The following is a 26319-nucleotide window of genomic DNA, read 5'->3' as shown; positions in this document are numbered from 1 at the left end:
TGAGACCAATGAACATGCGAGAAAACAAGAATGTTAAAAATGTAATAAAAAAGATTTAGGATCTATAATAAAAACAATTAAAAATAAAATAAAATAATAAGAGAAAATAGTTTAGTAAAAGTTAGAATAAAAACTAGCTTAAAAAAAACCTAAAAATAAATAAAATACCTTGTTGGAAGATGTAGGAAAGAGGAATGTAAAATGAAATATTAACAAGCTGTAAGTCTGACAGGTGAAAGAGGAACCACAAAGGAGTATTTATAGTATATAACTTTAATTTTATGATACTGATACATAGAAAAGCAAACATGTTCCAGTCATTTCACTTTCAGGAATCCTGATTAGAAGTGATATCAGATTAAGGAAACACTGATCTCAGATTGCTTATTGTAGCTTTTTATCAACAACTTGGAAGGTGTGAATTGGTCAAAAAGACAAAAAAACTGAAGAAAATAACAACAGCATATTAAAAGGTAATCACCTCACACAGAAATGTTTAAGGAGTGATCCATGTGCAGATTTATGAGGGCTTTTACCTCTCAACATGATGTCATTGATATGCTGTAAATCATTAGACAAAAAAAAAATCCTTCATCTTGGATCAAACCCACTGAGCCAGAACTGACCTGCGTGGTTACTTCTGATTGACTGACGTGACTCCAGCACTGACCAGCAAGCGCTAAATGTCAACAACAAGCCAATGTAGCACCTTTTTCATTTTTGCATAGTTAAATTAAACATTTTAAAATATATCTTTTGGAATTTAAATGTCACACAGCTTGTGCAAATAAAAATCTTCATGTATAAATAATAAAACTCTCATCTTGAATACTTGAATAATAACACATTATGTCAAATCTCTGACCACAACTGTTATATATTTTAAGTAACTGTTAAACTGGCATCAGCTATTTACCAGACTGATCCTTTAATTCTTCAATCTCTCAGTTCCTCTGGGGATAGAGGTACACAGCGACGCTACTTCAGCAAGGATTCTGTAAACAGTGACATCAACTTCATGTTTGATTAAATGTCTTTAAATGCAAATAACGTAAAAGGAAATGTCAGAGAAATGTGTTTCCTCAGCAGGAGATGACTTTGAATGAGAGAACTGGAAACAGGAAGTAGTCTGGGTGAAAATGGATCATAAGAAAGACTGTAGAGATCCAGTTCCGTACTCATACAAAACAGAATTTTTTATATTAAATTGAATTTTAATTTCTGTGTTTCTGTGTTCTTATTAACTTAAATCTAACATTAGCCATTTTAAAACTTGAAAACCTGCAATCTGCTTTTAAGATTTAATGATCATTTTGTGGAACTTGAACTTGGTCTCAGCCGTGCAATAGACTATATTTAGTATTTTCTGCTCTGGATATCGTCACCATCCAAAAATAATCATTATAAATACATTTAATTAAGCACAGAGCATCTTGGTGACAAATGTGCATACACGTAGTATCACAGGTTAAAATCCTCATTGTCAGCCACTCTTTGCAGTTCCTTCTGGTGTGATTTCAGTCTTTTTCTAGACCTAAAATAATTGGTTTTGATGTCACATCTCGCCTCCTTTTAGTGATTCAAATGCTTCCATTAGGTTTCATAAAAAAATGTCTTCATACAGTATTTGAGAGTTTAGGTAGTCTAAAATACAACATTTATGTTTGCAGATATTGACGTTAATAAAAACTGGTGCAAATGGTTCACAACCTGCCTGTAATTTCGATAGCTTTCCAGACATAACCGTCTTATTTACATAAAATAAACAAAAGACAATCTTAAGATAAAAAGTTTTCCCTCCTAACTTACACTGTGTCCTAAGTGGACCTTTTTTCCACACCCTGCTTAATCCCCAGCACCAGGTGAACAAACCAGTTGATCTGGACCATCCAGCCTTTCTCCCTGCAGATCTCGATTTGATCCAGCAGGTGTCGCTGCGCATCGTCCTCGCTGCGGCCGACCGTCAGCGCCTCACGGATGTACTCGATGTCTTCCTTGCTGGTCAGCTGGGGCATGCCTGTTATTAGCCAAAAAAAGATATCAGTATCTACGTAGCGTTTTATTGTTTTAAATAGATGAAAAACTAAATCACTAAAGGGATCACTTGAATCACTTGAAATACATTGCAGAAAACAGAAGACACAATACAAAAATACTAGAACTCAGTGACTAACAGAGCAGATACTGCGTTTGTTATTAAAAGGAGGGAAGACATACCGGTCATCAGCATCATGGAGAAGAGGATGATGAGGAGGTTGGTGTGATGCCGAAGTGCAAGGTAAGCTTTAACACACACATCCTGACGTAGAGAGCAAGAATGAACGACCACACAATATACAAACGTAAATGAAGATTAATTGAAAAAATGAAGAGAATTTTGCTTCCAAAATCCAAAGTGTTCACTGCCTAATTTTATGTTACTATCTTACTGAAACTAAACCATATACATGAGTTTAACAGCTGATTTCTATTTTGTGTTTAAAAATGGGTTAAATGCTGTTGGTGCATGTGTGTGAATGAATGCATTTGTGTGTTTTCCTCCACACACATGTGCAGTATATTTTTAGTATATTCATATGAACAACTTCCATTTTCAGCACCTGGAACTTCTGGAAGTGGGGGCTGCTTTTCTTTCCCGATGTTCCCATGACATACAGGAAGTCTGGCGTCAGCACGAAGGGAACCCACTCCTTACTGATTCCCATGAAGCTCTTATAATTCCCCAAGATGTGACCAAAGTCGATGTGGAAAAGATTCCCTACAGAAACACAACATTTAAGTTTTTATATTTTCCCAGAACTTCATGTTCCATGTATACACTGAGGAGGCAGCTTGCGATTTGTTGAGAACTAATGTTCAAATTGGGATAAAAATTAACGTATCTACAGTCTCTAAATAGATTTTTCAGTATAAAATGGTAATAAACTATTATTCTTAGGCTAATAAAATGATAACGTTTATATATTCACATATTTTATGAGCTTTTCAGAGATGACTTCGATGTAAAAGTAGTTACTAGTTCCTGTACAATTAAATCACATGCTTAAAACACACACACACACACACACACACACACACACACACACACACACACACACACACACAAATAAGCAACTTATAAAGACACTAACAATAAAGGCTGCTACGTGTCATTACCAGATTCGGTGATCATGATGTTGTCGTTGTGGCGATCCCCGATCCCCAGGACGTAAGTAGCCACACAGTAACCTCCACAGGAATACAGAAACCTCTCCACAGCCTGCTGGAACTGGAAACAGAGAGAAAATACCAGTTTGTTACACAGTAAAACCACTGCTGCCTTCTCCTCTGATCTTATTTCTTAAGTCAAAACACACAGTGATACACAGATCCCCCAAACCTGACTGACTATCAATCAATCAATCAAACTTTACTTACACAGCAGCTTTCATACAGATTAATGTAGTTCAAAGTGCTTCACAGTTGATTAACAAGCTGATAATAAGACAGAGCACGGGTAGACTGAGGACATAAAGAAAAGGAATAAAGAACAAAGAACACACAAACTAAATAAAAGAATGATTAAAAAAAATGTAATTTAAATATTAAAAAATGAAAACAAAAAATAAAATAAGGTCTAATAAATAAGAGAAATAAGAGAGATTAGGAGAAATCGTTTACTAAAAGTTAAAGAAAAAAAACTTAGATTAAAACTAGGTTAAAAAGAGATTAAAAGACAAAAGAAACAGATGAACTTGTAAAATGCTAATAATAAAATAGCATAAAATAAAGTAGAACTCAATTTTAAAAGCCAGGCTGAACAGGAAGTTAACAGAAAGTAAACAATGACGAGAGCAGGACTGAAAATCATTTTATTTCCTGCTGTCATGTCAAATGTAATTATTTAACTGAGCCACAACCTACAGACTTAATAAGTGAGCTTCAGAACAAAAGGATAAGAATAGGAAGCTGTGTTTTGCTGCTGCAGTTCTGCACAGCTGTGTAGATGTGTGAAATGTGACAGCACTGCAAACATTTGACAAGAACATTGCTCTATGATGTATTAAACCAGAGAAAACACACTGAAGCTTTTCCTGAATGAAAGCTCAAAGATTAATATGTTGCATAAAACAAAGCCTGCAGGTGTTGTGGCTAAAAGTAGTGTGTGTGTGTGTGTGTGTGTGTGTGTGTGTGTGTGTGTGTGTGTGTGTGTGTGTGTGTGCGTGCGTGCGTGCGTGCGTGCGTGTGTGTGTGTGTGAGTGCTGTAGTGTCAGGAAAACCCCCTGGCGGTTGCTTCCTTCCTGTCTGTCACACTGCAGACTTTACTTCCTCAAACAGCTGGTAAACGGAGCAGCTGCTGGAGACTAAACTGCTCCATCAACACACTGACTCTATAATGTATCATCTGCTCTGAACGCCAACCAGGAATGTTTAATAATCACAGTATTGTGAGTGTTATTGTAATTAGATGGAAGGATGCATTTGAGAATGAGTCCCTACATACAAAAAAAAAAAAAAAAAAGCAGAATCTCTTTCATATCTAATCATCATTTTGTGGTTTTACAACTTCTTTCTCTCTCATAAGTTGTCTAGTGTGCACTCTGAATCTCATGAGACAGAACTGTTTGTACCTTATCCTCGCTGACACACTTGTCTCTCAGCCACTGACAAAGAATTTCATCTTTGAAAGCTCCGGTGCTTCCCACGACGCTCTGCTGGATGTTAGCGATGGTGTTGGCGTCCTTTACAATCTCAATCATACCTGCGGTGATGAAAACAGACAGGATGAGCACATTATTAGTATATAATTACTCTAATATTTGACTCATTTGTTTTTTCAGATCTACGCGGTTGATTTACTGACCTATCCGGTTGCCGGTGGAGATGCAGCCGTAGGGTAACAGACAGAGATCCAGGGATTCGGTCTCCCAGATTGACTCCATGATCAGCAGAATCTGAGTCAGAACATAATAAGTCTTCCTTTAATAAGTTACAGAAAAGACATCTGTGCTCTATGAGGAGACTGATGTGTTTGTCACTAACCTGTAGGATGAGCATATCCTGTCTGAGGTCATCTCCATCCTTAAAGATGATGCCGATGGGGTCTTTGGACAGAGTGGTGGGGTCAGCCCGTTTAAACTGCAGAAACAGCGGCTTCTTCTTAGATGCCATCACTTTACATTGCTCGATCTGCACGTGCACAGAAAGTGTTCATTCATTGGTAAACTCAGATGTTCACGTGTTTGGGAGGAAAGGTCAGTTCAGTTACAGCAGTTCAACCACAGCATACTCTGCTCACCTGTTTTCATTTCTGGATTTATTTAAAATTAATTTCTGAAACACTAGTAGAGTAATGGGTATGTGTGCATATGGTTTTGTCCCCTACCACAGACAGCCTGTGTGTGTGTGTGTGTGTGTCACTCACCAGCAGGGCTCCGGCTCTTAGTCCAGGATCATAAGGGACCCTGAAACCCTCTGGCAGACCAGATGACTGCAGAGTTTCCAGCTTCTGACGCAACTGAAACACCACTGTTTAACATGCACAAGACACACACACACACACACACACACACACACACACACACACACACACAGCTTTAGTTTCAGTACTCTGTTTTACTTTTAAAAGCACCCTTAAAGCACGATAGATGTAAAAACACCACATAAAATTTCCGTTTTTACTTCATCTACTTTCTTAGCTTCAGTGGTTACATTGAAGACACTGTCACAGTGTGTGTAGACAACACAACACAAAGAGCTACTTGTTCGGGACTGGTAAAAAGCTGCAGTGGCAGCTTTAGTGAAAGTCAGCACATAAAAGAAGCTTTAGTGTTAGATTTCCTAAACAGATCCCTAAATGTTCTGTCAGTCAATAAAAAGAACTTTTGATTTTATGAGTGAAGTTAAATACACATGCTGTGCTTTCTGTCTACAGTATTTCATTTGAAATCTTCTCACCTTGTGGTGTGATGTCATACTTGTCAGCAGACATGGCCTTGATCTCTTTGGTGACTTTCTGAAGATGGTCAGTCATCTCCACCTGGAGAGCATCAGCTGATCATGTCAGTGACTAAAATAGTTGATAACAGACACACAGACTATACAACTGACAAGAGGGGGAATTAAAAAATGGCTCCAGCTCCTCTGATCATTTAGATTAATTCCACAACGCTGCCCTCTTACCTTTAAAACCTCAACCTCTGATAAGTATACACTGTCCCATAACCAACTATTGTACTATATCTAATGCTTATTCCAGTGTTGACCAATACAGCTCAATATACTACATCATCTGGAGTATTATGCATGAAGTATGAAGTATTATCAATCATATAATCAGGGATCAGGAATTTATTGTGGACAGTTTTTTAATCATCTTTATGCAATCTTTTAAGGAGCTGTGTAAAAAGGCCTGTCACCTGTTTCCTGAAGTCCTGCAGCATGGCTTCACCACAGCCTCTGAGGTAGGCCTCCAGTAGGACAGCATACCTCTGCTGGTAATGTTTGGACTGAGCAATCTCACTGCGCAGGAACCAGAAGAGAAAATGACCTATGCGCATACTCTGTGGAGAGAAAAGCAAAAAAAGAGGAAATACATAATAGTTATTTAACTGCATATCAGATATTAATATGACGTTTATTAAATCAATTCAATTTTGTTCTTAAATCTTTGAGAGGAGGATGCAAAGTGATACAAACGGATGGAAGAGAAGGTGTGAGAAAGCACAATGACACATCATGTATATGTGTAAAAACAGATGCACACATCTTACCCTCAGAGCTCTCTTCAACAGGAACCTGACTAGTGCGCTGTCATGATAGGGCTCAAACTTGACTGCCTGCAGGAGACACACACACACACCAAAAAATGTAGCTTTGTTGCATGAAATGACAGGATTTTCAGGTTTCAGTACACACACAAACACAGTAGTATGTAACTTCTGACATGTGAAACCCATTCAGATTTATTCTAGATGACATATTTTTTGACTATTTTATTTATTAAGTCTGTGATTGGCAGTGGAGAGGTTGCAGTGTGTGATGGGAGGGGAGGGGGGGGAGCAGAGACTGGACTTTGGTAGGAAGTGCACGTAAGTGAACACACAGAGAGCTCATTGTGTTCGCACTGGGCTGAAATTCAAACAAGTGAAGGAAGAAGAAGAAGAGAGTGGTTCAGCAGGTCAGAGGTGTAAACACACACACTGAGACAACAGTGAAGTTTGGACACAACTCTTTCCTTAACGGTGTGATCACATGAATTTTTGGTGCCTCTTGTAACACAGTGTCCAGGTCAAAACGCTTTTATACTGCCAATTAAAGATGCACATTATTAATGAACTCATCACTTACTTTTTAGATTAAATTACTTCAATTTTAGCTTAAAATTGAGAGGGGCGGCAGCAGCAAAAGTTAGAGATTTGTTGCATGTTTCAAGTCTCTCTATACTTTCAATTGTCAAGTAAAGGTGAAACATGCACAAAAAAACTACAAAGAATATATTTAGCTTAAGATTTAAATAAGTAATTTATAATATGTCAAAAATAATGACAAATTCCTTTTAAAAAAGTTACTAGAATTATTGTCACAGTGTCTTTAATTTCAATTGTTTTGGTTTGGTTTGGAAGTGTTTAGCTCCAAAACAGACTAGCATGCATTTAACATTAGCACCTGGGATTTTAAAGGTACAATGACAGCTATACTACCTATGTAACGCTTTTGCAAAATAACACATGTTGGTATTTTGAAACCTTTCACATGTCATTAACAGGCATCAGTCATTTCTATATCAGACCAATGAGCTCTTTGTTGGCCTTGGCTGATAACTCATGCAAAGCTGACCACAGAGTCAGCTATGGAAGCCTATCAGCAGATAAACATGCTGTGTGTGCGTGTGTGTGTGTGTGTGTGTGTGTGTGTGTGTCCACTCCCTCTTTACACAAGCATGTGAAACTGCGACTTAGGTGAAGCATGCAGGAGAATGGCTTCGTCAGTGTGAAGTTGTTGATCATGTTTTTTTCTGTTTTGTGAGCAACATGTGCCGTGTGTTAATAATAAAGGGTTATAACTCAGTATAATCACTGTAATTACTGTGAACAATGACAGCCAGAGGTTAGCCTGTAACAGCAGCATCGTGTTAGTGAGTCAGACACAGTGTAGCCTAATGTGTGTAGACAGATGTGATACACACACCTTTCATATGGAGATAACCTGGAGGACTTTTTATCCCACAGATCAGAGGTGGAAGAAATATCAAGAGATTGCGCTGAAGTAGAAGTAGTAATACTTGAATGTAAACATGCACCACTACAAGTAACATTTCAACAGCAAAATGTATTTAATGTATTATACAGAATGGCACCTTTCACATGTCTTATTATTACTGATGTGTCAACATTTAAACAGCATTTTCATTTGAAGCTGGTTAAAGTGAGCATGACTTTAGCGACTTTGTATATTTATTGATGAGTAGTATTTTAAAAGCTAATCATGTGTTTACTTTGTAAAAACATCGCCTGTCACTAGTTACTACAGCTGTGGAAGAAAAAAAGCAATTTAACTTGTGAAATGTAGATAAAAAGAAGTATGAAAAACTGTACTTTGACTGATGTGTTTAAGTTGAACCATTAATAACAGGCGAGCATGAGGTCAAAGACGCACCTGTACAAGCTGCAGAAGGTATCTGAGCACGTCATCATCCTCCAGCGTCTCCAGCTTCCTGACAGCCATGGAGCGGACCTGAGCGTCTGAGTAGTGGCAGTCGAGCAGCTGCATGGCCAGACCGACATCCAGACCACTGAACAGGAACAACATGATGACAGGTGATGATACACTCTGCTTACTGTACTGAAGCCAGGCACACAGACACACAGCACTGAAAACACTTTTACCTAGTGTCCCATGCATTGCTGCGCTCCAACAGACGGTGTGTTGCCAAAACATCTTCCTGTTTCCCCCACCTGACCGAGCCGAGCAGCTTTGGGTAGGCCCTGAAGACAGGAAGGAAAACTTTAAGAAAAACACAAAAATACTTTGCGGTCTGTTCTAGGAAAATAAAATAAAAGTACCTTGGGTCACGCATACACTCATGCCTGAAGTGCCACAGCAGCTCTTTGTCCTCAGGACTGAGTGGATGCAAGGGGTCAGTCGCCACGATGGCCGCAAACTGTTTCTTCAGGTGGTTGGGCATCTCTCTCTGACCTCGCTCCCCTCCATCAGCTTCCTCACCGCTAGCCCCGATATCCCGGCTCACGTCGCGGCTCTTGGGCAGCACCACGGGGTAGCAATACTTGTCCAGCAAAATGGCGATGGCCATGGAGGAGGCCTTGTCAGGGTTGGTGGCCGAGGTGAGCTTGTCCGCGTTGATGCTACTGCTGCTGTCCTCGCTCTTCTCCGGCATTTTCCACATGTTGAGGATGAACTCGCCCTGGCGGAGCAGGGAGCGGTGGTCGATCAGCAGCAGGTTGACGTAATACAGAAGGCGACTCTTGGTCTTTCCTGAAAGATGGACAGAAAGGTAGACATAAGCCTCGCTCTGTGGTGATGGGCCCACGTGATGGGCAACGAAATGTGAGACGACCTTACCATCATGGCTGCCTCCTCCTGCTGAATTATCTTGGTAGGCGCTTGTCTTGGAGTTTGGTGTCTGAGGTTGCTTCCTGCACACCACCTAGGTGGAAAAAACAGGGAAGCATGTGGAACCTCTCATCTTACCTCCAAATGTTGTTTCATGTATAAAACATATTTGGAGAGTTGTTACAGTGATTACACCACTTTGATAGGAGTGTAGAATTTTGTGACATCTAGTGGAAGGGACTTGGAATAATATTCATAAATATGTTTTAATTAGTATATAATCACCTGAAAATAAGAGTTGTTGTGCTTTCATCACCTTAGAATGAGCCCTTTATATCTACATAGGGAGCGGGTCCACTTCCATGGAGCCTACCATGTTGCACCACCATGTTTCTACAGTAGCCCAGAATGAACAAACCAAACACTGACTCTAGAGAGGGCCTTTTGTGCTTTTCACAAGTTTTGTGGCCACCGTAGATTCTCCTACATGCTTCAAAAAGGAGGAGGGGGGAGGTGTATTCATTTGATTACAATCCGCAACCTCACCACTAGATGCCACCATATCCTACACACTGGTCCTTTAAACTGTAAAATGATCTCAGTGTACCTGGAGGTTGAGTCGTGCCCCCTTCGGCAGGTCCTTGATCTTAATGTTAAATTCCAACCAGCAGTTCCACAACACTTCTTCATTGAAGGTTTTGGAAGACGTCCTCTCCTTAAACAGTAAAGGCATGGTTACACTCTGCTGTCCACGTGTTTTAGAAAATAAGCACTTCCTCAAACTGTTAGAAAACCAGCATTTATATTCATATCAAAATATGCTTATTTGCCTAATTGTGAGCTTCAAACTTCCATCAGGATGATTTGAGTACCTGGGCTAGAAGCTGCTGACCATGGAAGATGCTGGCCTCTATGAAGACAACAAACTCTGGGATTTTGGGCAGTGATGGGATGTCAATACCCAGCACCTTCACTCTGAACTTCCTGTTGCAGTCCCACATGGAGATAGTGAACACTCGTTCATGGTCCTTCTCATCGATCGTCAACTGCTCATGGGTACCTGGCAAAAAGTGAGGAGGTCAGTCACATCTAAGTAAAACTGAATTCATCACATCCACACACAAACAACACACTATTCTTAAACATGTCTAATTAACTGGTTACCTGCGACTCCAGTGCAGTCATCCACTTGTGCCCAATCCTCCTTCTTGACCTGGTTCAGGTCAGGATCAGGTGGCTTCTCCAGAACCAGGTGGATCTCATCGCCGTTCTTCAGACACTGACGGATCCAGTTGAAATTCTGCAGTGGTTTCTCCCCATACAGGTACTCCTCCCTATGTGGGGAAACAGAAGATTAGTCATTTACTTTCAATGGCTGCACATACAAGTAGCTCAATGTAGGCTTGTTTTGGCATTTAACATACCTGCCACACACACGCAGCACAAAGTCAGTCTCACACATGTTGACAGGGATGCCAAGCAGAAGTCTTTTATTTGCTGTCTTGGTGAAGAAGCTGGTCAAAACCTGAACAATATGAGAAATATAGATGAGATGCTACAGTAACTACTAGACAGGCTTAACAGATAGTACACGTAATGAGTTGTGTTCATCACCACATGTTGCTACCTGTGCCGGTGTGTCGTCAATGGAGACCTTGATGGTCTGGCTGGCTGTGCCAATGTGGATCACCAACAGGATGTGTCCGTTACTGACCTGAGAGGAGGAACAAACCAGCAAAACAAAGGTGAAAAGGATGAATGAAAAGACATCATTTGTGTGAGTCGATGAACAAGTCTCTTTGAGTTTTTTATTAGAAGCATCTGTACCTTCAAATATTCACCTTGCAAAGTACAAAAAAACCACAACCGCTAGACAACTGAAAGCTACCCCTGTGTAAAACATTTCATCATCACAACCCAAACCGTATGTGTAAGGTCTCCTGAGCACGGACTGAATTAGGAAAATCAGCCTTTTCCTTCAGTGCACCAAATTCTTGGAATGACTTTCAACATGCACTAAAAATCAATAGTCTACCAACCTATGGACAGTTTATAACCCTGATCACTAACCTCCTTGTTTCACAGTATAACTGTTTTAACTGATTTTCATTTGTGTTTTTGTTCTGGGTTTCTTTTAGTTTTGTTTTCATTCAGAGTCGCAAATCTAGCTGCCTCACAAAGTAAGACAGTGATAGACAAATGGTTCATCCAATCACCTGCCAAGTATTTTTTGAAAGTGCCTAACCTTTTCCAAACAGTTTCCAAGGACTACTTCTCATATGGTTTGTGAGGTTAGTACTTTAATGACTCAGTTATAATACAAAAGTACAAGCACTATAATGACAGTTGTAACTGCCAAAGTAAACTATATCAAAACAAGCCCAGTTAAAGCCTCGATTTTACAACACTGTGCAAAGAAATGGGATCTGAACACCGTTGTGGCTTTCATGCAGGAAGGTACCACAGGAAGGTACCACAGGTGTTTGAACTGCAGTGTAAGGTTTGAATCTCAGAGGAAGAAGATAATTCACTTTCCACAAGATTTATTACAACTTCCCAAATCCCATTGCAATGAAAGAAAACGGAGATGAGATATCAGTGTGAGATAATCAATACTCAATCAAAACAAAATATAGGTTCAAGCTATTTTTTGTTTATTCTCAATGAGTTAATGAGAATCTGCTATTGACAGCAATACATGTTATATTTCTCTGGACTTAAATAGTTCATGTTTCTTTTTTCTGTCAGTCAATTCTACATATGGAAGATTGATATTAGTAAGAGACAAAATTGCAAATTCATTCTATATAAAAGATGACAGTAAAGCCTATGTGTGTATCTAACAAAACACACAAAACACACACCTTGCTGCGCAGGTGTTCAGGCAACGTCTTGCGGGCCACCCAGGGGTCCATGGAGTAGAGTTTGGGGTCGCGTTCAGACAGCTCGATGCGTCTGGGCGTCAGCAGTTTCCTGCGGGTAAACTCCAGCTCATCGTCGTGCACGTTGCTGACATCAGTCACATCGTAGCCGATCAAGTAGTTTAGGTAGCGCTGGTACTGCAGGGACTCGTCTGAGGGCTGCGGACGAGGAACCAGCTGGATCCGCCCCATGTCTTTCTTCAGGGCTTTTAAAAAAAACACAACAAAAGTGTTTTATATCCTTCGAACACAATAACTCAATATCTATGTCTTGTGTCTTTGACAGTTAGTGGTACCTCTCCAGTAGCGAATGCAGTCCAGTGTCTGGAAGACCTGGTGCTTGTCGTAGATCTCACACAAGTTGCCTTTCTTCTGGTAGAGCAGGATGCAGTGGTCAGGAGAAAAGCGCTGGTAGAATTCAGGACAGAGGTTTGAAGTCACCGCCTTCAGCCACACCTGAGCTTTCACCTGGGAAACAAGACATACACACCACAGTTCATTACACTGAACCAATAAAGCTTCTATGAGTGAAGTCGTTTCTCTTTAACAAATACATATAAGTAAAGTAGGCGACCTGTTCAACCGTCCAGTTCCCAGCGACATCCAGCTGCACCGTGTCAGGGCTGTTTCCGCCCCGTGCCACGGTAGGCAGGACGAATTCAATGCTGATCTGATCCATAGAGGCAGATGTGTGTGATGTGATAGCTTTCTTTCTTCTCCTCCGACGACTCTCTTCTCGTAAGACTTCTCTCTCTTCGTCGCTCACCTGGATCTGCTGCCCGTCCATCGCCTAGCTTGAGTAGGGATGAGAGAGAAACAGATGAACAGGTAGGGTGTGATACTCTTATACTGTTTATTATAAACATGAGATGTGTACATCAACTCTATAGGGAAAGTTAAGAGCGCTAGAAATGCAAATAAATTGATATATATTGATAGAGCTATTACCTTATCTGTCACGGAAACCTCATAAACTCTATTCACTTTACTGTCCTGTTTCTGTAATCTGATGTGTTTCCTGGTGAAATAGGGCTTTCAGATGGGACGTTGGTACATGATAACGTGTTTATAATGCTTTACATATATACCTCTAATGCATTGTAATCTGCTTGCAGCACTGTATAATTAGTTATAAGCTGTCATGAATATTCAATCATAATGTTTCATAACACTAATAATAACACATTACGAAGCATATCATAATGACTTGTGAGGTTGAATATCATAACACTTTATAATTTCTGCTCACATTTTTTGCAAGATCATAGTGTTTTACAAATCTCATAGTTGACATACATTATAATCAATTTACAATGCATTATAATGGGATTATAAATTACTGTAAGTGGTCTGTACTGTAAGAGTGACCAGCTGTTATTATAATAATTGACCATAACAATAATAATAACATATTATAAAGCATATTATAATGACTTACAAGGTAAATTATCGTAATAGTTCATAATTTCCTCTCTTTTAAAAGGATCATTGTGTATTACAATTCTCATCGTTTAAATACATTATAATTAGATTATAATGCATTATAACCACTATTATAATACAATATAATGTTATTATACATTACTATAAGTGGTGTACTGGAAGAGTGGCCTGCTGTTATTAAGTATTATAATACTTGACCCGATAAGTCATTATAAAAATTATAATGTTTTAAGTAGTTTGCATATTTTGAGTGCTTATAACACTATAATATAACAACAATACAAAGCTCATTATAAGTATGCACATTATGGGTTATAGAAAAGGTTATAGAAAGTGTTACCATTCATTTTAATAACTTGTTTTTAACAGTGAATTAGTGACAGCATACTGAGGTGATGTTCATCTTGTTTTTTAACACAGTGAAGAGTCAGAGGTCACAGGATGAAACTGGAGTTTCTCTTCTTCTTTCACATCAGCAAAAGGAAGTTTTAAAAAAGCAGGAAGCAAACCTCAGCCGACACATGTTGACAGCACAGACACTATAGACACTTTATATATGTTTATACTGTATTTATCAACTATTCAAATCAACAGTTACAACCTGCGAGGACTAGATAGATATCAAGTTGAAGAAAAAGCCGAGCGGAAACGTGTCCTGTGATAAATATAACGGTTCAGCCACATTAATCGGAAACATAAAGTTAGTAAAACTCGTTTCTGTCACTCACCAATGAACGCAGACGCAGACGGCAACGAAACCCGGAGCTCTGGGTGGAAGTGTCGGCATTGATACTACGTTAACAAGCTACAAACCAGAGGAAAATATTGTTTTCAAACTTGTCAGCAGAGTCGGGATTAAGGAAACGCTGCTGCGCCTCTGCTCAGGAAGGCTGTCAAGCTGTCTGAGGAGTCCACTCACAGCAACAACATGACTTCCGGTGTTACGCTAAATTTGGTAACCCGTTCATTTCTGTGAATTGAGAAGTAGAGCTAGGGGTGAGAAGAGTAAGCCTATTAGTTACATTTTATCTTTGACTCCCTTATAAACTGTATGCTATCCTGTATCTGTATCAGTTGGAGTATTTAACTTATTAAATGAGTAAGAGTCTGAAACTATTTGGGAAAAAGATGGTCTAAGTGGTCAAGTTATTAGGCCTATGGTAAAAGAATGAATTGTTGACAGCCATTAAAGGCAGCACCACATGTATACCTTATTTTGAATAATGTTTTTTATTTCTTTCTTTCTTCTTTTCCTTTCTTTTATTGTATTTAACTTTGAAATTCAACCCTATGGATGTGCTAATGTGAATCTGTAGTGTGAATAGGCTACTGTTGTTGATTTGCTTTGGCTAATTGTGACATTAGTTAATAGTTTATTACGTTATATCACTGGGTGACACACCCAACCGCATTACAATAAAGAGGGTTGCCATCGCTGTGTGGCAGGATGTAGATGCACAGGATGTATGAAATGAGGTGATAACAATACATAAAGCACTGCGACCTAAAAAGCATTTTCCCCATAGATCACCTCCATTGTAAAAGAGAAGTCTGTGAACTGTTAACAGGACACCTCAAACTGCAAAGATCAATTATGACTCTTTCTATTATGACATTTTAGATTTTTTTTTAATTTCAGAAGCAAATCCCAAAGCTAAATCCCTTGTTTGGCCTATGGGGCAGCTGAGCAAATGCTATTGGACTACATGGGTGCCATTTATGTTTGATACCCAGCTCTTATAATACATCCATGGGACTGTCAAAGATGTTTTGTGCACTTGCAACAACCATCCCCATCACAGGGTTAGTAGTCATGCACTATGGGGTTGTTGGACCTATGTTGTTTAAATATGGACATTTTTTAAACATGGTGGCAATCTTTAAAAGGATTGATGATGAATTAAGAGTTAAACTGGTAAACTACAAGGGTAAAAGTTACAGTGTAGTGCAAGAAATTTGATTAAATAAAAGGCAGCAAACAGAAAAGTCTTCATCCTTGAAAAGAAGTGAGTTGCAGCAGTCCTGCAGTTTTCTGGGAACTTGTTTCAGAAATGTGAAGCACAGAAACTGAACGCTGGAATAGGTTCAACGATATTAAACAAAAGATGCCAGAGATGTTTTGTCTCATATAAATGTGAGAGTCTAATGTTCTTAAGTGACCTAACACACAATGGTATCGTCAATACAATCCATATGTCAATATGTACACGTTTCAGTGTTATAGCTACTATAACAACTATGTAGCAAATCACAAGAGTCATACCAGTACTGGTAAAAACTTTAATCACAATTTATTTATGAGTTATTCACATACTGGTGCTATTCTTATTTTAAACAACCATAACAGTCTATCGGTACAATCTGGTTTGGAATGCAATACACTATACAGGCCATCATACTCATATCAGTTATCTCAGATTAAGAGAATTTATGTAAGCCTATACTGTTACAGTTTCTGTCTGTGACCAAAATATTTCCATTTAAGAATACAACATTGCAGTTTTTATGTGTACTACATTATCATTAATGTGATTTATATTCATTATTAATATGAATTACTATTGGTTTATTTTTAAAAGTATTGACAGAAAGTTTAATCATGTTCTCTTATCTTGATGTAGTTCCTCACTGCGGCCACTGGATGGCAGTGAACACTCACTACTCTACATGCACGTATGTCACGACTGTAGGCCTACAGTTTACTTCAACTAGGAAACTGTTAGACAAACTTATAATAACACTAATGAAATGGATGCTGTCCTGTTATTTATTTATTCATCTTCGTTATCATGACTACATTTAATTCTGCATGCGTGTTTTCATTGTGTTTCTAATCTCCACACTTCTGACAAAATGAGGCCTTGAATCTTTCTCCAGGTTACTTGTCTAAAACTACCTGTTGTACTAGTTACACTTACACGACAGCTGAAGGCTGTTTGTATCCTGCCGCAAAAATCAACATGCATACTTACATTTTTCACACATACACAGCGTTATTTTAGTAGTTTAACGTGTTTGTAGTCTGTTTTATCATTTGACATTAACACTTAATCGTGGAATAACATGCTGTACATTCTCTCAATCTTTCAATACTGTATTTAAGTATTGTTATGAGCATTTCCGCCTTTCAGGTTCTATTTAATGAAATGTCTTTGTATTTAATGATCTATATAGTGGATATTACTACTGCAGATAGTCTCACATTCTTATTCTAATGGTCTAGATACGGTCATCATGTTGAAAAACACATAAGCTGATTATACAAGACAGAGAAGTTCTAAATGTTACTCTTCGTACTTTTGGTTCAGCCGTCTTTCATCACCCACTGATTAATTGTTGTGTCAATGATAATGGGGGCAGCGAGTCTGCACTAAACTGACCAATGAGAACCAGGATGTATGTTGATTGACAATCGGTGCAGCCAACTGGGTCGCTTGGGAAAATATGTTTACACCAGCCCACTTCTACCGTACAAGCCTAAGCGACTGTTTTGGTGAGTTCAGGAAAGTTCATTGAAATCATTTATAGCGATTTAAACGTTGAATTTGATACATGACGACATTATTTGAATGATGTTTAATCGTGCTGTGTACAGGAGCAACAATGTGAAACTGACAGCGGTTGTTTTTTGTTATAAACGGCAGCTTCGTGGTCGCTCCTGAAGCTTCATTGTTGACGTTAGTTGTTTTGTTGTGAGCTGCCTTTGCGCAATACGATGGCCCGTCCATTTTAATGTATTTAATCGTATTTTCACAGCTCAACCCTCGTTTATATCGTTAATGTGTTTGTTAAAAGACAAACATCAAAGACTTTCTGCTTTTCGTCGACGAAACTCCGCTTTCAACGGCACTTTGTTCCGTGACAACAAATATCGCTGCTTCGCTTCAAGTTTTACAAAGCGTACAAACGTTGACAGTAGCAGCATGTAAAAGCAGTCCACAGTGTCATAGTAGTCACTTTATTCAGACTGAGTAATGTCGACGTTTTTAAATGTTTTCAAACTACTGTCTTTAAATGTATTATCGCTGCTTTCAGTATTGAATGAATGAGCTGGTGCGCATGCGCGCAGGATCACAAAGTTTATAAACACGAGACGTCACATGACGTGAATATTGTGAAACAGATGCACATTACTGTCGTGTTTACATGCTTAAAACTCACTGTCTCTACAAACCTGACAAAACTGTAGACTAATATGTACACACTGAACAGAAAACTAGTGAATGTATAATGTTTCTAAACTGAAGTGTAGTTATTATGTAATAGCAGCCAGCCCAGCGTCAGTGTCACCGTCACCCTGTGTCTCCTTATGTCACCCCAACCATTTATAGGCTATACATTACAGCTGAGTGAAGGATTATGTTTCTGTTTCTCTCTCCGTGTGCGTGCGTGTGTGTATATGTGTTTGTGTGTGTGTGTGTGTGTGTGTGTGTGTGTGTGAGTGAGAGAGAGAGATAGAGATAGAGATAGAGTGTGTGTGTGTGTGTGTGTGTTGGGGGGTATTTTGAAACATGGCTATACTGATACTGATAACAGTAATGTTAAGATAAGTGTTGCCTGATGCTTGTGTTTTCTATTCTTCCCTATCTTCAGTGTATTTCCTACATCCTGACCATTTACATAATGAAAGTATTATGCAAAGAAAGCGTCACTTGGTGTCTGTAGAGTATAATTTCTCTTTGCATGTTTCAGTGAGTGTGGACATCATGGTGTGGGAGGTGATAACCCCAGCTGTGCTGTCCATTAAATCCAAACATCACGAGTCTGAGTCTCAGCGTGAACACACAGGTAATCACAGAGTTAACCTGCATCTGTGTTGTGTTATTACTGCCAACACTTTGAGGAGCCAAAGGCAACACAAAACTCTGAACTAGAACCAGCTGTCAGACTAATCTATGAAATGGTGAAAGCTGAAACCTTAAATTTCAGCATGTCTAATATGACTAAAATCTGACTTATTTTTAAAACCTGTGTTCATCTATGAAGACATTTTAGGATGCTGTGTTAAATTAAACACATTCACCCTTTAAAATTGCTAATCAGTCAAGCATGTGTCCTCCAGTGTGATATTCTTGTCTGTCCTCACCTTCAGGAATGATGATGGATACAGATGGAGAACAAACAAATGACCCCCTCCACTGTGAGGAACGCCTCCCCTCCTCCCCTGACTTCCCCACCAGTGACAGTTACATGGAATACGGTACATGAGACACAAGCATACAGCAGATGTAACATATAATAGTATAATAAATGCGAGCCAGCCTTTTTTACTGGTGTTTGTTCCTCTCCTTTCAGACGACCTCCCGGACCTGCAGGAGGTTCAAGAGGAGGCAGTGCCGACAGCGCCACCTGTCTACCAAGTGGAGGTGGGCGTGTCGCACCAAGAGAGACACACGCAGGGCTCACAGCCTCCCGACACACGCTGGCTGACACAGCTGGCTCACATCGCCACCGGACCTCAGAGCCCACTGCTGCAAGATTGTCCTCACAGCAGGTAGGGACACCTCCTCTACACTCTACACCCCCTTTTATGAGTCAGAGTTTTGACTCAAACAATTCCCAAAATTGAGGAAATTAATCATGCTCGATCATAGCTACGAAGCTGATTTTAAGTGTATACCAAAATTATTATTCTTTTTATTTTCAGTACGTTTAAAAGCATACCAAAATGACTTTTATGAATATAACCAACAGGTCTGTACACCAGAGGTTACAGATAGAATATGCTTACATAGGAGATCATTGCAATGCAAATCCTTCATGACAGGACTTCTGTGTTCTACATATAAGGTTCAGTTTTCTATTGACCAGTGCAAATCACTTTAACTACAGGAATTAACCACAAGTGTTACATAAAGTGTATCCAAGGGACTTGTTGAAAAAGCATTATAAAGTATTAAGGGGTATTAGGATGTAGACTGTAAGGATCATAACTCCTAAATATCCGTATAATGACCATGCATCATTTTTCCTGTGCTTAGCTACTATATAAGATTCTTTGTCTTCAGCGTGTGTCACCCACCTAGACCATCCATTACTTTTATGAACCGGTGTCTTTTTTTCCCCAGCTCCTCTTCAGTGTGCATCTCGAGCGCCAGCAGTGATCTACACTCCTACGCCCGGCCTCCTCCTCCTCCTCTCTCCAACAGCACCTTGTCGCCCCCCAGAGGCCGTGGCAGGGAGCGCAGACGCAGCAGAGTACGGCTAACGTTCTTTTATTTGCTTCATCATCACTCCCTGTTATTTTTGTGAAGATGAGATCACAGGAACTAATCATTAAAGCACTTATTACACTTATAACGACTGAATTCGAGTTTAGACCAACAATTTTTTTGGTTCGCTTTCCGTTATTAACTTTAACCGACTAACGCTGACTACACTCCAGCTGCTGTAGTGTTTGGGTGGAATGCAAACCTGCAGATCTTGGCTGCGTGTTGGCTCATGTAGTCTGACCCTGCTGCTACTTCATGTGTCCACAGACGAGCAGCGAATGTGGCTCTGCCGTGTCAACCAGATCCTCTCTGTCTGATGACGAAGACATGGGATGGAGCTTCTCCTGTCCACCCACCGCCTGGCACTGTTTTCTCAAAGGTACACACACAAACACACACACACACACACACACACACACACAGTAAACCCGCAATTAGATGAATCAGAGCGTCTCCTGCTTCTGTCTTCCTGTTGGCTGCCTCCTCGTATCGGCTCATCGCTCTTTTCACTGCTGGAAAGACATAAATGCAACATGTTATTTGAAGCCATTGTTTAGAACTCAGAGCGGCTGTTCTCTGTCGTCAGGCACTCGTCTGCGTTTCCACAGCGGCTCTAATGTAGAGTGGCAGGACGCTGAGGACCTGGACTCTGGTGAGGAAGACTCTGGTGATGAGGAGAAGACCAGATTCCTGAAGGTATGTCATATACAGAATTTATCAATTTAAGTAGTAAAAGAATTGAGTTGGTAGGTAGTTGTTCTGCTTGTAGTTATAATCAGAGATGAATTAAAGGGGCATACTGAGTAAAAACACTTTGCTTTTTTTATAGAGTTACGGCTCAGAGGGTTTGCAGCTGTTGGAGCATTCAGAGAATGTGTTGTCTGGTCAGGCTGTCCTACAGCTGACCTTTGACCCCGGGGCATTCGGACATGCCATCATGACTGCACAGTGCCAGCTTGCTCATCCCTTCTATGTCAAACACAAAGGTAGTGAGAGTGAGCCGAGGAGAAAGCATTAAAACTGATTAAACGTTACATTGAACTCTTTACACTGAATTCCTTCTTCTTCTTTTTTTTTTTTTTTTAATCAGGGTGGTCTTCATTCTACCCGAGCTTGACCGTGGTGCGTTATGGGATACCGTGCTATGAAATGGAAGTAGGAGACATGTGCCTGCCTCCGGGACACAGAGATGCCAAACACACCGACGACTCCCTGGTGTTTGACACATTCAGGAGGTAAAAGAGATGATTACAGTGGAACAGTCACATCCAACGGTTCCAGTAGTGCAGCAGGCTGGTGGTTAATGTGTGTGTGTGTGTGTGTGTGAGTGACACCTCTGTTTGTATAATGATCTTCTTCAGTTATGACTTCACTCCTCTGGACTCCTCTGCGGTGTACGTGTTGAGCAGCATGGCCAGACGGCGACGTGCTTCCCAGTCCAGCGGAGGAGCAGCTTCTCCAGATAGAGACGCATCACAAGGTGCTCAACCTCAAATATGCTCAATTTATGACCTATGTTTATTAACATAAGTGTGTTAATCAGCTTATATAAAATGCAGCTGTAAGAATGAAAGTGGAACTAAAAGTTTAGAGATAATCCACTGTGTGATTAAACTTTAACCTCCTGAGACCGGAGCTTATGTTAGCTCTGCATTTTTAATTTCTCCTAGATATTTGGGATTAGTGGGACCCTGGTGAATACAAAAAGTAAGCATTGTCTTTGAACAGGGAGTCGTTTTTGAAATAAGTAATGTCTTCATATGGGGACAATGGGTTTATTCAACTGTACAACACAATTCACCAGTGTATAAAACTATTTCCTTCCATTTACACCTTCCTTTCACATGAATTAGCAGTGTTGTAGTTTGTTGCTGTTGCTAAAATAAGTCAAATTTGTAAACCATATCAAACTACAAATATTATTAAGCATAAATAAACAAGTGTCAACCATAAAATCTGATGAGGTAATGTGCTTTTTTGTACCAATAAGTGGCACAAAAAAGCATGTATGAATGAGGACAACCGGTCAAAGTTCAGCAGAATGAAGTATAAGGTCCAGCAAACCTAAAATGTAATGTCCACATAAGAGGGCGCAGGAACATAGGAGGTTAAAGAAATAGTCCAACACTTAAAACACACTAAAATACTGATGCAATGTTAAGAATATCATTTTAAAACCTGAGTTGTACAAAGTGGATCAGGTCAGGATTTTTTAAAAAACACCTTCAGTCTGACCTCGGATTGTTTTAAAACCCCACAGATGCTCACAGTTCCGGCCACTCCCACTCCCCTCATCAAAAGCCAACCAAAAGCCAGAATGCCGTCGCGCCTGCAGGAGGAAATAACGCCACGCCTAACAAGTGCAAGCGGCCAATGAACGCCTTCATGCTGTTCGCCAAGAAGTTCAGGGTGGAATACACACAGATGTACCCAGGCAAGGACAACAGGTAGGTGTGCTTTGTGTGTGTCCAGAAGCCGTATCGTGTATACATATGTGTTGGTACATGTTGATGAATTTGTGTGTGTGTGTGTGTGTGTGTGTGTTGCAGAGCGATCAGCGTCCTCCTCGGCGAGCGGTGGAAGAAGATGCGAAACGAGGAACGGCGGGCGTTCACCGTACAGGCCAAAGCTCTCGCTGATGAACAGAAAAGACTCAACCCAGACTGCTGGAAACGCAAACGAACCAGCTCTGTAAGGACACACACATACACACACACACACACACACACACACACACACACACACACAAAGCTTAACCGAGTGCTTTGTGTTACTGTCTAATTCCTCCTCTTTGTTTAACAGGGTTGTCAGGGAAATTAAATCTGCAGACAAGAACCAAGACGGAGCCTGCAGGAGTACATACACAGCCACACACACACACACACACACACACACACACACACAAAGTGACAAGAAAAGGAGAGTTATTTGTAACCTAATGCTATGCTTAAATGTTCTATTTTCTTAACAACAGACTTATCTCGATCTCCCAAAGCACAGATCTGATTCACATTTTTCAAATCCCATCACTTGAGCTGCTCTCCTAAGACTCCACTTTCTCCTCGTCCTTCGCTTTTAAAAAGGGTGCTACAGTACGTGTCATATTTTAAAATGGTATGAATCATTATGTGTTTATAGGATTGGAACAAGTCTTTAAACATTAAGTTTTAATGCTACAGAGCGTTGTGGAGGACCCGCCCCAAACAGAACTGAGACACAGATATATAACAGCGATAAGTGGAGTTAATCCCCCTGACTGATTTTTACAGTAATGTGACAATAGTTTTAAAGAAACAAAAAAAAAAACCCAGAGATTTGGATCATTTCCAAATTCTCACCATATGCTTGAACCAGGTGGGCGTTGAGGTGCTGTAGCTTTTTAGGTAAAGTACAGAATGTAGCTATTTTTTTTTTTTTTCCAGAATTATGAAATTATGAATATATTAAGTATTTTCTTGCCTGTATTTGCACTCAGTGTATTGCACAATTTATATTTTAACTTTGCTTTCATGTAATTTCTATAATATTGAGTACGTATATATAAATTGATACCGTAAATTCTCAAATAATGGCCCAAGCTTTTTTTTGTCTCCTCATTATAAGAGAGAAAGCCAGTCACAGTTTGAGTCACTTTTTGAATCATAGTTTAATAAGATGCCCGTTTTTTAATATTTAAAAAATTTAGCAGTTCAACAGAAAGTATCCCTTCACTTCCTTAGAGGGTGTTTTCCTGTTGTGAAAGTGCCATTAATAATAATAATCCTGTAACAGTGCAGAATTTGCCACTTTTCCCTGTTTTTTGTTTTTTGTATGGGCTCTTATTTGAGAATTTACGGTAATGAATTAGGAGATATGGGTATGTTACAGTAAATTGCCATTATAGCTCAGGCAGCAGGACAATATGAAGACGCTGATGAAGTGTCTTTGAGCGTGAGGAGCAACATAAAAGATAAGAAACTCACTGCAGGATTTTATATGCTATTGCTTGTAATTCTTAACATTTGCCATGATTAATTTTTTTTTAGCAGTGTGTCATGAAAAAGTATGTTTGAGTATAATCAAAGACGTCACTCACAGCTTCATTTAAGATGTTTCCTGAGAAGAATGGCTTTTACAGACCTACAAAATACTTCGAGACAGAAATCATTTTTAAAAAACTGAATAATTGTGGTTATTTGAGCCCCATTCTTTGACATTTATCTCCACCGGTGAGTTCTAGCAACCATTTCTAGCCACTGTCAGGCAGGTAGTGAGCACACTGAGAAAATGAGCCTCCTTATCATTCTTCACAAGACCCAACAGCAGTCACTGTGAATATTTTGTACAGTAAAACTCATTGAAATAAAAGAGGGCAGCATTAAGAGCCATTCATTAGTATTTACTTTGTAAGTCCAAACCATGAGTGTTAGGCTTTAGAAACATCAGTTGGTTGGATGGAAGTGTTTGTTGTTATTAAAGCAGAGTGTGGAGGCAGGATGGAGGATCTGCTTTGGTTTGATGTGAAGGTGAAAGTGAAATTTAAACAGAAATAGGAAAATAAAAACTTTAAATGTTCCCAGGGCGAGCGCTTATACTCTCACTGTGTAACGAGGTTTGTTCCTAATGCACTATATACACTTTATCTTATGTGACTGCTACAGTATAATGTGTAATGACAAATATTGATATGATTATATAGAAATATATATTTTTTGGTTTCGACTTAATCTTTGTTAACCTTTCGTGGTTGTGCATCGATTATTGGACTTTTGTTTTTTCTTTTAATATCACGTCATGTACAGGTGGATCTTGGGAGACAATGCAATATAATGTATTATACTATAAATAAAAGCATGAGAAATCTGTAATCTGTGTCTGTTATTGTTTTAGGCTGTTTAAATTACTAATATTAGATTTTTTTCCCCTCCCACAAAAAGAGACCAGTTTACATCAAATACGAGGTTTGAAACAAATCTTTAATTTTGTTGCTATATACATACTGTGCCAGTTTATGGCTGGAGATAAAAGTATAGACATGAAGCTGCTACAGTAATCGTAAAGATAAAAAGAGGTAACATTCCATTAAACCTATAAACATGATCAATATCTCCGGGCTAAAATTATCAAATAGGATCCACACAGTTATATATATGTGTAAATGACTAGAAAATCACCTTTATAGTAAAATAGAAAATATATAGAAGTACAGTATAAACATACAGTAATTTGGCCTTTTGACGTATTTAGGGGTATTTACACAGACAAGAGTTCAGATGTATTACATTTAGATCTGCTTTGAATCGCTGTCGGGTTCGGCTGCAGTCGCTTCTATGATTTCGTACCATTTTGCATCCCCAGATGAATAGAACTTGTAACACTGGGATGCAAAATGGGTAAAAGACAGAAGCTGCAACATCTTTCGAAAGAGATTCAGAGGTTGATTGATCGTGTCTGATGCTATGGAAACATTTGGACTCCCTTAGAAATCAGAACAGTCATAGCTAGTGGCTTAAGGGCGCAGAGGGATCATTCATCATCATCATCATCATCGTCGTCATTGAAGTTTAACAGAATACAAAGACATTAGACGTACCTGTAATGTAGTGAGTTTTTACAGCTGTTTATAGTGCTGGATTATTTTGCTACAGGAGTGCTTTGAGAAGTGAAATGTTCTGTCCATCATTGGAATCCATTGAATGAATTCAAACATAACCATCACAGGAACTGAGAGTTTGATACTCAAAAGATAGAATAAATCTTTTAAAAAGGTGCAGTATACAACATTCAGCCCCACTAGATGGCGCGCTAGAGAACCAGCATCTCAAAAGGAAACATATGTGTGCATCGTTTACTTAATAAAAATAGGGGAAAACAAGCGTAGATCAAGATGCTGTTAGTCCGTTGCCTATTTCTCACCTCAAAATGTTGTCAGAAACATATTTTAGTGTAATGTTTAGCTATAATATGAAAAAGGTTTGTGACCCACACTGTTGAAAAGAGACGCAAACAGGAAAGAGAGGGATTATGATGGGATTCAAAGGGAGTGTGACTTTATTCTGTGCTCAGGATGCCATTTCCCCACTATATGTTTACATAGCAAATGGTTGTTTGCTGACATCTAGTGGAGCTGAACGTTGTATATCACACCTTTAAATCCAGGCTTCCAACTTTAACAACATGTGACTCTGATAACATTTGTCCCCCTCTCCTCT

General features: G+C 39.4%; 2 protein-coding genes across 2 annotated transcripts; one reads left to right on the top strand and one right to left on the bottom strand.

Moving 5' to 3' along the window:
- Nucleotides 1-93: 93 nt before the first annotated feature.
- pik3cg (phosphatidylinositol-4,5-bisphosphate 3-kinase, catalytic subunit gamma) lies at nucleotides 94-13260 on the bottom strand. The gene is made up of 23 exons (XM_053343961.1): nucleotides 13048-13260; nucleotides 12770-12941; nucleotides 12417-12679; nucleotides 11180-11266; nucleotides 10977-11077; nucleotides 10717-10886; nucleotides 10425-10612; nucleotides 10160-10267; nucleotides 9562-9646; nucleotides 9045-9474; nucleotides 8868-8966; nucleotides 8638-8773; nucleotides 6753-6818; nucleotides 6399-6542; nucleotides 5938-6019; nucleotides 5405-5508; nucleotides 5023-5169; nucleotides 4844-4934; nucleotides 4611-4741; nucleotides 3157-3268; nucleotides 2601-2758; nucleotides 2218-2299; nucleotides 94-2017 (listed from the first exon to the last, which is right to left on the bottom strand). The coding sequence occupies exons 1-23, from the start codon at nucleotides 13258-13260 to the stop codon at nucleotides 1818-1820; spliced, it is 3369 nt and encodes a 1122-aa protein (XP_053199936.1). The 3' UTR covers nucleotides 94-1817.
- Nucleotides 13261-17380: 4120 nt separating this feature from the next.
- Nucleotides 17381-24975, top strand: LOC128385111 (HMG box-containing protein 1-like). Its single transcript, XM_053343963.1, has 13 exons — nucleotides 17381-17409; nucleotides 18609-18704; nucleotides 19009-19116; nucleotides 19212-19410; nucleotides 19985-20114; nucleotides 20396-20507; nucleotides 20715-20824; nucleotides 20958-21114; nucleotides 21219-21363; nucleotides 21490-21608; nucleotides 22389-22575; nucleotides 22678-22819; nucleotides 22931-24975. The coding sequence occupies exons 2-13, from the start codon at nucleotides 18623-18625 to the stop codon at nucleotides 22946-22948; spliced, it is 1509 nt and encodes a 502-aa protein (XP_053199938.1). The 5' UTR covers nucleotides 17381-17409; nucleotides 18609-18622; the 3' UTR covers nucleotides 22949-24975.
- Nucleotides 24976-26319: the final 1344 nt, after the last annotated feature.

Source organism: Scomber japonicus, chromosome 23, assembly GCF_027409825.1.
Source record: "Scomber japonicus isolate fScoJap1 chromosome 23, fScoJap1.pri, whole genome shotgun sequence".
NCBI classification, from domain to species: Eukaryota; Metazoa; Chordata; class Actinopteri; order Scombriformes; family Scombridae; genus Scomber; species Scomber japonicus.
Note: the sequence above shows the minus strand (reverse complement) of the source record. Positions and strands in the feature narration are given on the sequence as shown.